The sequence below is a fragment of the Terrapene carolina genome, unplaced genomic scaffold (assembly GCF_002925995.2).
Source record: "Terrapene carolina triunguis isolate 2854851 unplaced genomic scaffold, T_m_triunguis-2.0 Scaffold112, whole genome shotgun sequence".
Taxonomy (NCBI): domain Eukaryota; kingdom Metazoa; phylum Chordata; order Testudines; family Emydidae; genus Terrapene; species Terrapene triunguis.
In genome coordinates, this window is record NW_020664463.1 from 7,355,270 (window position 1) to 7,368,283 (window position 13,014).

Sequence of the window (13,014 nt, forward strand, 5' to 3'; positions counted from 1 at the left end):
GCAAATTAGGCCTTGGGGTATCTGTGTGATTAACCAAGATAACTTCTGTAGAATTTTACAGTTGCCATAATTAATTTTCTGATGAGGTAAAGGTCTGAAGTGACTCTGCAGAATTTTACAAAGTATATAAATGTGCAGTTTTCAATTCTAAATTTTCATTAGTCAGTGCAAATCATCTGACTTACAAGTGACTTCTAAATCCCCTGGTCACCGAGCTGTTATCTGAAGTACAGAGATCCAAGACATTAGCAAATATGTCAACCCAGAGTCAGACAGCTCTCATTCACAGATTCAATGGGATTCCCTTTACAACTAGGTCATCACCAGATCTTCTAAAATCCTTGGATGCCTTTGATGCTAGAGAAGATGACATCCTTTTGGTTTCCTATCCAAAGTCTGGTAAAGTTCTGTTTTAAGCTTTTATTGCGGGGAATCTTAATTGTTTGCTGAATGTTCTGGGTGTAAGCTCACTGAAAAACCTGGTGTGTATGTGAGAGAGCGAGACAGAAAGTGGATGATGTTTAAGTTCAGATTTGAAATATGGAGCTGTATTGAGATGTAAAATGTGATTTGTAAAAAATCAACTATATTTGTGTAGTGTATTTTGATTTTGTAATTTTAAATAGTCTGAGCCTGCCTATGGGTTCTCTTTATTACTAGAAATCAATAGGTAATTTGCTTGAAATGAAATCCGTACTGTAAAGATTTGGCTAAAGACTTACTACACTGTTATCATTAACTAGTCAGAACTGTATTAAGTAATTTTATGGTGCTTGTCTGTATATTCATTTTTTCCCCCATAGTTTTATAGGAACTAAAATGTAGCACTATCTCAATAATATGCACATTTTCTAAAAAGGTTTGTTTTAGTATCAGTGTTACTCGGCATTTTTCCTAGTGGAATTATTTCATATATCAGCTACAGCTCTAATTCTATAAGCATTTACACATGTGGACTCAACAGAACTGCTCATAGGTATAAAATTTCTCACGTGCCTAAGTGTTGCAGGATCAGAGCTTTAGTTTGCAAACAAGTGAGCTACTTCCAAACTCAAGCTTTTCCGGTATCAGTATATTTTTCTAGTAACAAATCCTTTTCTCCTCTCTCCCCCTTTTTTCCCCCTTAAAAATAATTGTCTGAAGGCACTCACTGGCTTGCACAAATTATAATGCAGATTTACACTCCCAAAGTCACCCTAACATCACCTATTGAGTTTGGAGACATCTCCAGAGTGGAAGAACTGAACAATCTTTCATCCAAGAGAATCATCCCAACGCACTTGGACTACAACATGTTACCGTCAAATTTTAAGGTCAAACAATGCAAGGTAAAATAAGTTGTATTACAACTCTCTCAAATTAAGTATATATTTTATCTTGTCTGGATGTAGCCATTTTTAAACACATGGTGCTTACAGTATCAAGTTAAAGTGGCGAATTCCGCTCTCAGCCACACCAGTGTAAATCTGGAATAACTCTCTGGCTTCAGTGGGTTAATTTAACCAGAGTAGCATTCCGGTGTTGGCCCTGTGTTATTTAAAACTTCATAGTGTAAAATATTTATTGAATCTGATTTGTTTACAATATTCATTATAATCTAGTCTGACCGCCTGCATGACACAGGTGTTAAAATTTCATGCAGTAATTTTTAAATCACTATTTGTTGGTTGAGCTAGAACATATTAACATATATATAAGTTTCACTGATGCAGATAACCTATGATAGAATCATACAGATTCATAATGGCAAAGGCACTGGATATGAATGATGGAAGTGACTTCCCAGCAATTAATTAAAAGCCAATAACTAATCTCTACTTGCTCCATCAGAATTAGATTTATTCCAAAAAAGCATGTCAGTAAACAGGTACTATTTTAGCATTGTCATCTTTTAAAATATAACAAGATAACATAGGGCCAACATCTTGCCATCAGACCTGCAACACGGATCTAGTTCAAGATGTAAATTAAACAATGAAAGGTCTGAAGCATGCCTCCCCGACTTGCATTACAACCTGCCTGACATCAGTTGTCCTGTAAAACAGTCTTCAGACTACAATATTTCAGACATTTGTGAGACTAGATTTGAAATGGCCACAGTTATCAAAGTGCCAAATTTCCTTATATACTACAATGGAAATGCACTTAGATGTCTTTGAGCATCAGCTACAAATAACTTGATTTAAAAGACAAAACATACAGGAGCCTGAGCATCCTCAAATAACATTAGTAGCAAACAGTTTAACTACATGTAATTAAAAGTTTCTTAATCTTTAAGTATACTTAGACCTACATTCTGCCTTTAAACCATGTGCTCAACTCCCAGTGACATCAATGGATGCTGCATATCCAGATGGGGGCAATATATGCCCCTTAACCTGAACTTAAATTTCTGGGTTTGCAGATGAGACTTTATCATAGAAGGACATCTACTTTGTGGGACAAGGTGGGTGAGGTAATATATTTTATTGCACAAACTTCTGTTGGTGAGAGAGACAAGTTTTTGAGCCTGAAGATGAGCTCTGTGTGGCTCAAAAGCTTGCCTCTAACCAACAGAAGTTAGTCCAATAAAAGATATTACCTCATCTACCTTGTGTCTAATATCCTGGGACCCACACGGCCATGACTACACTGCATACATCTAATTGGTGGCTCAGTTTTAGACATGGAAAGGCACAAATATATACCAAGAGTGAAATGCCTTACAATGTATACCATTTTTGTTCAGTGCAATGATCAATGGAGCTAGAATTACATAATTAAGTGTAAGGGATACATGCACGTGAAAGAAAGCCATGCAACGACTACCCTACTATCACAATCACACTTCTTTTAATGAGTCACTTTAAAATTAATCTAACAGTGTTTCATCACTCATTGCTCATGCTTATCTGCTAATATGTTTCATTAACCTATGCCTCCAATTATCTTCTTGAAGCTAGTGTATTGCAAAACACTGGAGTTTTATTTCTACTCAAGATTCATAGTTTTTCCCTGCTCTCAGAAATATGAAGTTGACTGTAATGTTTATGATTCGTCAGGAATGTTCTTTAGGATGAAGTGCTTGGTAGGACTGTGGAATTTCAGACATGTATAGATTGTTTGCAAAAGAATGTTATAGGCAATGATATCAATTATACAAACCAAAGGCACATACTTAAGTAAGAGCTAAAACTAATGTTTCAGCCACAGATCCAATTGATAGATCTCTCACACACGCACCCACAGTTTTTGCTTTTCCCCATAGCAATATTGGAGGCTACTGGAAAAATTCAGCTCTGCATCCAAGTTTTGATTTCAAATACGCAAACTTCATGGCTATTCAGATGCAGGCTTTTGGTTCAGGTCCAGTTCTAGTTGGAACCATTCTCATGGAACAGATCATATGCAGCTTACATGAGAATGACAAGTAGTAAATGTTTTACTCAGGGGATTTATTGAGATCATATATTAACTCATGAACTAATATGAAAGCCATCTCTTGCATATATTCCAGTCCACACACGTATAGGAAACCCATATGCAATTGTGAGCCAACCACTAATACTGTATTAGCGGAGGCACATATACTTCCAGCTTCTGTCACTGGTTCATTACTGCCTGTTAATCCATCAATTAGTGATTTTTCCCCACAAATACCCTCCTCTACCTTAATGCTGTTTTAACTATAAAGGATATTTGACTGTTGGCTGGAAGATGATCAGTAAAAGAACCCTGACCCATAACCACATGGGGGCTGACGTTAGCTAAAAGGCATGTAAAAAAACCTCACACCTATGCAAGTGGATCCTTTAAAAGAAGAAAGTTATCCTTAGTAATCATAGTGTCTTCTTTTACAGGCCTTCTACATCATCAGAAATCCAAAAGATACTGCAGTTTCCATGTATCACTACTACAGAGATAACCCAAATCTCCCCACCATAGATTCATGGACTGTTTTCCTCGAGCTGTTCTTAAGGGGAGATGGTAAGGATGAGTTATCTTTTCTCTCTCTCTCTAGCCTGCAAACTTATAACACATGGCAAGAGGTGAGAAATGTAAATAAGTGTGAAAATTCCTTATTTATAGGGCATTTTCCCCCCTTTTTACAAATCATCCATGTAACTTTACATCAGCGGTACATTTTGTACAAACGAGATCAAAGAAAACAATTCATTTACTTAACCACAGTAGTTACTATCCCTTCAGTGTGGTATTTACAGTATTTTCTGTAGTTGGAATAGGAAACACCACATGTTCCCCCTTAAATTTAATTACTGACAGAGATATGTGTTCCTCTTTAATGGCACTATTGGTTAATGGCCTTATTGCAACATCAGAAACATCATGTACTTCTGGACAACAGTAAATGGTTTAGTCAGCGAAGCTTTGTTTAGGCACCAGTCTTGGATAGTGGGTTGATTGCTGCGCTTTTATGATTCCCACTGACTTCAGTGGGTCTGCTCACGGGCCCAGCAAGCTGCCACTATGCAGAAGCAGGGCCTTAGATTATTTTCAGGATGAATTCTGCCATCAAAGTTCAACAAGTACAAACAGCACGATCCTCCACGTCAGCACTCCGTACAGACAAGCTAACAGGCCACAGGCCAGAAACTATCAGAACTGGCATTAGCATTTTTCCCCCCATGCCAGAAAAACATTTTGCCATCAACCCTTTCCCAAACAAGTTACTGATCCTTGTTCCATCCACAAAAACAAACAAACAAAATAAAACTGACCTGCTGATTCTTATCCCCACTCTACATTAAAGCAAATTAACACTATCCCAGCTTTTACAAAAACATAGGGAGCTACATGTCCCCCCTAAACAGGGATGTCCCTGTTGATTTGACAGAAAAATATTTTATCCCAGTTTTTGCAACCCCCGGAAGACCAGCCACTTTAACGAGCCACAGCTGAGCTTGGATATCCAGCTTCCCCTTTAGGTTTAAGATTAAAAAAAAAAAATCTGGAGAGACAGTTAATCTAGTGTTTTTTCACCAAATGGCAAAGAAAGGGTCTATCACACAACAGTTTACCCGAAGATATTGATGTCCCCTTGACTTGAAATCAGCTTATAAGGTAATTTGCAACAGGATCCTCCATTTTAAACATGAGAAAGGAGAAAAAGTGCTTATAAGCTCCCTTTTTAAAGTGGTGGGTATTCTTCTGAGCATGCTCAGCAGAGTTTTCCCTAGTGTCTGAGAGCACACCAGAAAGGAATCGAGTGTTTAAACTGACATATTGGAGAGCATATAAAGCACATTTCCCTTTATTGAGCTGGATGAAGCAAGGTGAATGTAATTCTGAGCCCTATAAGTATCAAGCCTGTTTATTCATTACAAATTATTTTATCTTTGTTTTTCATTTATCACTGTATTTTTAATTATTTTGCATTCATGACCTGTATTTTTTCCCTGGGGCCCTTTATAAATGTGGATGCTCCTTTTTGGAATGTTTGTGCCAGAGATGGGTTCAAACAGCAAAATTCAAATCCTGATTTCAACCCACACTGCCAGCCCACACCGGTAGATAGTTTTGCATGGCTGGATCCAAACAAAGGTTTTATTTGTAAGCCTTGACCTATTGAAGTCTCCAGCACCCCCCCCCCCGACTCTACTCTGCCCTGTGACAGGGCGAGTTATCTTGAGCTGCCAGTTCCAAACCCCAAGGACATGGATGAGTCCTTTATGAGTAGCCGTTTTGATTCTGATGTGGAAGTTAAGATTGTGCTGGTGGTGGTGTTCCCATTATCCATCCCCATTTTCAATGTTTTATTGCTCATTTATACCAGTTTGTTTCTGCTGGACACATGCTACACAAGAATCAATACAGCAACAAACAGCTGTAGGAAGTTCAAAAGAAACACAAAATGCTACTCCATTTGGGGCCTGATCCAAAGCTCACTGAAGTCAGTAGTTTTCCATTGACATCAGCAGGCTTTCCTGTGTTCCCTACCCAGCAAAAGCAGGGTAGGGAACATGCGTAAGTGATTTGCAGGGGCCTTATCACTATCTGTTTTGAGCACCTAATGCTGACGGAAGAAAAAGGATCATTTAAAAAAAATCAATGTAGCCCATCACTTGTCGATAGCGTGGACTATTGGCTTGTAGTACTTCGTGTGTGTTCCTGGAGCGGGGATAAAAACAACATTAGTTCAATCACAAATCGGTTTTTCTACAGATACATGCTAAGGGATCTTCTGGCACCTGTGCAGAGTCCCACTGACTTCAGGACAAGGGTGAAGGCAAAGGGAGTCCTTTCCCTGTCCTGCTGCACATACACAGGGGTCAGCCACAGTTTTGTTGCTTGTGCCCCCTAGGCTGGGTCCTGCACTACTGAAGCTAATTTGGCCACTTATTAATGGAAGCAAAATTGTACCCGCTGATCACAAGCCCCACGGGAGTAACAGTTCACAGATCTTTAAGGTCAGAAGGGAACAATATGTTCATTAGTCTAACCTCCTGCTTTACACGGGCCATAGAACTTCACTCAGCACCACCACCAGCATTCGACACACCAAAGGGAGTGGGGATTGCAGTATTGCCAACCCCACGGGCGCAAACATCATGAGTTTGGCCCCTCAAAAATCAAGAGATTGGTTTAAAAATCAGAAGATTTTTTAAAAAATAATAAATGTTGGGTTCTTCTTTTTTGCCATCTGGTTTCTGAACCCTTTAGGATGATCTCACTCAACATTTTCAATCTTCTCTTTACAAACAGAAAGGCCAGAAACTTTTTTTTTTAAGTGAAAACTGAGGTTCTCCTGCAATCTCTTGATTTCAAAAAGTGGTGGTGCAATTTAAGAAACACAGCAAATATCATGAGACTCATTATAAAATATGACTTTATAACGGCAGTGGCTAAGTACCAGTTTGGGGGCGAATATCCACTCTACCTCAGTTTCCCCTGATAGTTTAAATTGATAAGGTATTCTTCACTTCCTCTCCTAAAATTTTTAAAACATTGCTGTGCACTTATTAACAGCTACTGTGTTTCACTCCAGAGGTGGCTGCATTTTGTGGTGAAGTGATTACTGTCTTCCCAAATGATGGCACTAATACTGCAAACGCTTATTCACATGCTTTTGTAAGTGTATAATGCCATAGATTTCAGTGGGACAACTCACATTTCCTTGCGTTCGGATTCAATGTTCAGCTTCAAATGCATTTCTCAAAAGAACACCAGAATTCCATAACCAGAAGCACATGCAAAAAAAGAAGTTGAACAACTTTTTGCATTCGGTTTGATCCAGTAAACAGAAGAAATTGAACCAGTCAGGGGTATATAGCCCACTCTCACTGCACGGCAGGAAGAGAACATTTCTTTTAGTGTATGTTATATATTTAGAATTATTTGTCAATGAAGTTTATATAAATCCCATTTTGTTTTCCTCACAGTTGTCTGTGGATCCTGGTTTGATCATTTCTTAAGCTGGGAAGAGCATAAAAATGACCGAAACATCTTATTTTTATTCTATGAAGACATGAAGAAGGTAAACATATTTCCCATCTCATGCAGCAAAACAAAACAAAACAAAGCTGTTGTAAAATTGCGTCACTGGAATTTAAAGAGCAAATTAAAATGAAAGAGGTACAAGGCAGAACAAGTTCATAACACAGACATACTTAGTATTTGTATTGCACTTTTCATCTTGAAAAGGTTACACAAATATTAGCCTCTTAATTTTCATAACATATTAGGTAGGCAGTAAATCCTAATTTCACATATGGAGAAACTGAGGTACAGAGTGATTAACTTGCACAAAGCCACAGCACGAATCAGTGTTAGAACCAGGACTAACATTCAGAAGTCCCTACCTGTTATTCCTGTGCACAGACAGCTAGATCACACTGCCAAGCTGTGAAAAACTTCTCTTGTACCAGAATCTTTTGTCTGTTTCTAGTAATACAGAGCAGAATTTTCAAAAGAGCTGAAGGGATTTAGGAGCGTATGTCCCATTTAGAGCCTATGGAACTTGAACTCCTAACAAGGCTGGTAAAAAATTTTCCATTGTAACTATTTTTTACACCAGAAAATTGGGTTTTTGACAAAAAAAAAATGTTGTGGGAAATGTCTGTTCTCCTCAAGAATTTCCAGCTTTGAATTAAAAAATAACCCCCCGCCCAAGACAACAAACTTTGGTTGTCAGGTTTGGGATATTTTGATGAAAAGTCCCAATTTTCCACTGAAAATTTCTATAAAAATGTATTTTTTCATCTTTGGCAATATTTTTCTGGGGGAGAGGAGAAGAAATAGAAACCCAGTCCATTCTAGCTCCTAAGCCACTTAAGATCTTCTGAAAATTTCACCTACAGACCCCAGGTCAGCTAGCTACTTAAGGAGGGGGTAGCTCAGTGGTTTGAGCATTGGCCTTCTAAACCCAGGGTTGTGAGTTTAATCCTTGAGGGGGCCATTTAGGGATCTGGGACAAAAATTGGGGATTGGTCCTGCTTTGAGCAGGGGGTTAGACTAGATGACTTCCTGAGGTCCCTTCCAACCCTGAGATTCTATGATATGCTTAACTTTCCGCTCATTAATATTCCTCTTGAAGGCAACGAGAACTACTCCTGCTGTAAGTTAGAGAAATACTTGACTGCCTTGCTGAACTGATACCAAAATTGGCTATGCAATTTTTTTCAATACATTTAAATAAGAATGTACACACATTGAGCCTGATTATCTTCTCACTTGTATCATTTGCATACGTGTAACTCCAGTGACTTCAATAGAATTACTCCTGATTTACATGGGTGCAAGTGAGAGATGAATCAGGCCTACCATATAGATACCACGTGTACACACCAGTGTGACAGTTTTGCTTGAACAGTGTCTTTTGGAAAGAAAAATCTTTGTTGTTTATTTGATTTAGAAATAAAGTCTGATATTCTGCTTAGAAAACAAATACTTTACTCTTCAAATATCTCAGGATCTTCCTAAGGTTGTGAAGAAAATGAGTGTATTTCTGGGAGTAAACATCAGTGACCGTGAAATCAAAGAGATTTGTGAGAAGTCGTCATTCACTGAGATGAAAAGCAACGTAGAAAAAGAAAACAGTGACCCAAATCACACCGTTTGTGCACTCACATCCAATAGGAAGCTGATATTCCGAAAAGGTACGTTGGTTGGAACTGGCCCAACAAAATTCATATATGGCCTGATCCAAATCTCATTGAGGACAGTAGGAGTATTTCCAATGACTTTTTAAGCTTTGGATCATGCCCACAGAGTGACGAAGGAATTCTTCTTGAATCCATTTCTAGTGTGCTTTCTTTCCAGTTTCTTTGATTGGGAATGACTGGTCACACTAGATACAGGGAAGCGTCTAAATTACAAGTCTAATATAGTTTTACATGAGTATTTAGAACTGAAAGGAAAGATTCTTGCGGCTTAACTGTCTCTTTCTTTATCTATATTTCTCTACCTCTGTCCTTCACAAACACTAATGTGTACCCTCATTACTGCATGGCAAGGTCACTCAGTTTATCAGGAACCACACCAACACATTCCTTTTGAGAGTGGTTGCATTAGTGTTTATCTTATATATTACCTGTTGTCTTATTGAAGTGGATATGCTAAAGGAATATGCTGACAATAAAAATGGATGATTGGGAATCTATTGATAGTGTAAAGAGATGAATTACCTTAATCCTCATACAATTCTAAATCTAGGGTGAAATTTTCAAAAGCACTTAAGTGACTTAAGTAACATTTGAGCACTCCTGAAAATGTTACCCCTAGTTGTTTTAAACAAAAGTACAGCTGGGTGAGAAACTTTTCTTGTCCTGTAAAAATTGTTGAGATTTTGGAATTTTTCCCCCATCCTCAATCCAGACAAAAATTCAAAATCTCAAAGTCTTTTGCAAACTGGAAATCTGGGTGGGGAGGGGGGACAAAACAATTTTGACAACTTTGTTTTTATTTTTTGTACTATAATTTACTTACCTTACAAAACAAAGTCATTTTGAACTAGAAATGAATGAAATAAAAAAAAAAATTCATTACAAATTTCCTGACTAGCTTAACTTAAAAGTTCCAGATACTATACCTCCCCTGAATCTGTTGGCCAATTTTTGTGAGTTTATAGTTGTGTTTTCTTGCTTTTACAACTATTTTTCTCCTCCCTGTTTTTGTGTGAAAGACACATGCAAACAAAGAGGGCAAAGAATACAATCCTGCAATGAGCTCCGTGTTCATTACCTCAGTCTGTCTACATGGAGCTCATTGCAGGATTGAGGCCTAATACAACTAGTCAAAAAATGGGTGCATGGGTGGGAAGATAGAGAAAATTGTGAACGCTTTGCAGATGGGTAGGGTGACCAGATAGCAACTGTGAAAAAACGGGACAGAGAGAGGCAGGTAATAGGCGCCTATATAAGAAAAAGTCCCCAAAAACGGGACTGTCCCTCTAAAAACGGGACATCTGGTCACCCTACAGATGGGTGCATGGGTGAGGACTTGGTCAAAATCTCAATTTTTTGTAAACTTCCAACCAGCTGGGAAGCTGAGGTGCCTCAAGGGGGCTGCTCTGCCAGGTCTTTCCACAGAGCAGAAGTCAGTTTACTGCCCAGGTGGGTGGGGGTGGTTTCACTCAGCATAAGGCTCTGGAGGAGTATGAGCAGGCTAGATGACCAGGAGCTCTGATTCCCACCAAGAGCACAGAACTGTTTTGCTATTGTCTAGTCAGAGGTCGGTGTCTTTCAGCTGGTGATGTATGTATGTGTGGCTTCTATGGGGCAAAAAGTAGTTAAGTGTGTTACATTGCCAGTAATATGTTCTTCCAGTTCCTCCACTCAGCACTGCCAACCCTGAGCATTCAAAAATCATGAGTCAGGCCCCTGAAGAATCAAAAGAGTGGCTTAAAATTAATGAGATTTAAAAAAAAAAAAAAAAAAAAAAGTACATTTTGGATTCTTTATAATGGTCTTCTGTGGTGTTCTGAGGCTTTAAGAGATGCCTGAATCACATTTTCAAGCTTTGCTCTGCAATCTTGAAGGCTAGAAATGTAGGGTTGTTTGTTTTAAATGAAAGCTGAGATCCTCCCATATTGCATGCCTCCAGAAACTGTGGCATTTAGAAAAACACAGATATTATGAGAGCTGGCAATGCTGACTACTGATCCAGCTTCTCTTCTACTCCTATTCAGACAGTCCTTTGAGATTATTATTTACAATTTCCACTGCACTATAGGTATGCATGGAAATGTGGAAGATGGCCCAGAGAAAAAAAGAATTTTGTAGTCATGTGACTTTAAACTGGAAATTAGGTAGCTAGAGCAAGATAAAGTAGTCTGAAGATATAATGGTTATTATGATATGGCAGCTGATAAGCCAGCCTCTTTCCACCAGGAACCTCACCTGAACCCTAAGTGTTACTCATTTACATGACCTTTATGCTAAGACAAGGGAGCAAAATAATAATAATAAAACAATGTGGGCAAACTTTTGCACTAACAAAGCCAGACTGTTTAAGAGCACACCGTAAATCATTCTCCATCCAATGGCAAAGCAGCCTCAGCTGTTCATTTCCCATTCTCACTCTCCCAGGTGCTGTTGGTGACTGGAAAAACCACTTCACTCCAAAAGAAAACAAAATGTTTGAGGAAATGTTTAAAAAGAAGATGAAATTGAGCGAACTGGCAAAACATATCATATATGAATGCTGACATCAAATGAAGAGTGCTAGCCCGCTGACAACTGAGCGGAAAAACCTGCAGATGTGTTAATATAGTGTTAAAACAATGTTTGTACTTTTGAAGTTACTTTACTGAAAAACAGATTCTGTGTAGTAATTCCTAATAAAATATTAGGAGAAAATCTGATTATAACATTATGGGCGACCGTAAGAATTGTACATAACTAAGTTTGGGAACAGTACTGATTGAACACCAAAAAGTGCTCAGGAATGTTTCTGTAAAAATTTACTTCAGACATCAACTGACATGTTTCTAATTTTTTTTTTTTTACTGTGTGAGAAAAAAGAAGGGGAATACTAATTGTAGTTTTAGGAGTCAAAAATAAAGTCTTTGTTAATTGTTAGAAATGGTCCCAAACCCCTTGGAATTTTGAAGATAGGGTCTGGAGATAGAAACATCCTAATACAATTTAAACAAAACAAAAACCTGCAGCTGAATTAGCAGTGTAAAGAGATGTGTAGTTTAAAAGTGCTAGGTTTCAGATTCAAATTTCCGTGTCCAAACCTGCCCTTACAATTTTGGTTCTAGATCATATTCAGAACTGGAAGTGGCTGATTTTCTAGTTCTGGTTTAAATGCAGTTAAGATTTCAACCCAAGATGGCAGAAACTCACAAGACGTGATCTTGTGAGACTTCCGTCATTTATGAATGAGATCACCAAAGAACAGCTTGCAGAATTTTGATGTATTGAAACTGAACCCTAGCACTGACTTGGCGTAAAAGCGAAAACTTAGCAAAACCTTAATGGATTCTTGATCTGAATAGTGCCTATTTAGCCCCTCCTGTTTGTAAATTGCACCACTTTAGATTTGTGTATTGTAGATAGTTTCAAAAACATAGTTCTTAAAAAATAATTTATTCTAAATTAAATACTGACCAATGTCAAAGATTGTATCATAAATGCAAGTCAAATGTATGCCAATTTGTACATTTACGTGATCTGTTCTGGAAACTTTAAAATGTTTTCTGTTACCTTACTTATGAAAAATGTTTTGTTCCATTGTGTTAATTTATAAATCTTGTGCACTAGAACTCAGCAGTTCTATCTGTGTAAATAAACCATTGCACAGTGATAAAGTAAATGTGGAACATTTTATTCCCCCATGAGACTCTTTTTCCATGAGTCACCTGTCATCCTCCTAGTACATTGGACCACCTTGGGAAAAAGGAGCAGCTTTTTCTTTTGATTCAGTCTATTATCGCTTTTCTGACCTCAGCTTTATGACTGTTTGCTTTACCAGCTATTTTGCTAAGTCTTAGTCCAAAGTCTTGAAAAGCATCTGAATAATACAGCCACTTATTGCTGTGATGATATTTTAACCTTCTAAATTGCTTCAGTT

The 13,014-nt window shown here is 38.0% G+C and overlaps 1 protein-coding gene across 1 annotated transcript; it reads left to right on the plus strand.

The window, feature by feature from the left end:
- The first annotated feature begins 254 nt into the window (after positions 1 to 254).
- Positions 255 to 11,644, plus strand: LOC112104157 (sulfotransferase 6B1-like). Its single transcript, XM_024196319.2, has 6 exons — positions 255 to 399; positions 1,144 to 1,328; positions 3,840 to 3,966; positions 7,380 to 7,474; positions 8,909 to 9,095; positions 11,526 to 11,644. The coding sequence occupies exons 1-6, from the start codon at positions 255 to 257 to the stop codon at positions 11,642 to 11,644; spliced, it is 858 nt and encodes a 285-aa protein (XP_024052087.2).
- The last annotated feature ends 1,370 nt before the right edge of the window (positions 11,645 to 13,014 follow it).

What these genes read in the sequence shown, in the direction of transcription:
- LOC112104157 (XM_024196319.2), top strand. Translation starts at nt 255, where the DNA reads ATGTCAACCCAGAGTCAGACAGCTCTCATTCACAGATTCAATGGGATT. An exon ending in GCTGTTCTTAAGGGGAGATG is followed by an intron (nt 3,967 to 7,379) that starts GTAAGGATGAGT and finishes TTTTCCTCACAG; the next exon opens with TTGTCTGTGGATCCTGGTTT. An exon ending in TCTATGAAGACATGAAGAAG is followed by an intron (nt 7,475 to 8,908) that starts GTAAACATATTT and finishes CAAATATCTCAG; the next exon opens with GATCTTCCTAAGGTTGTGAA.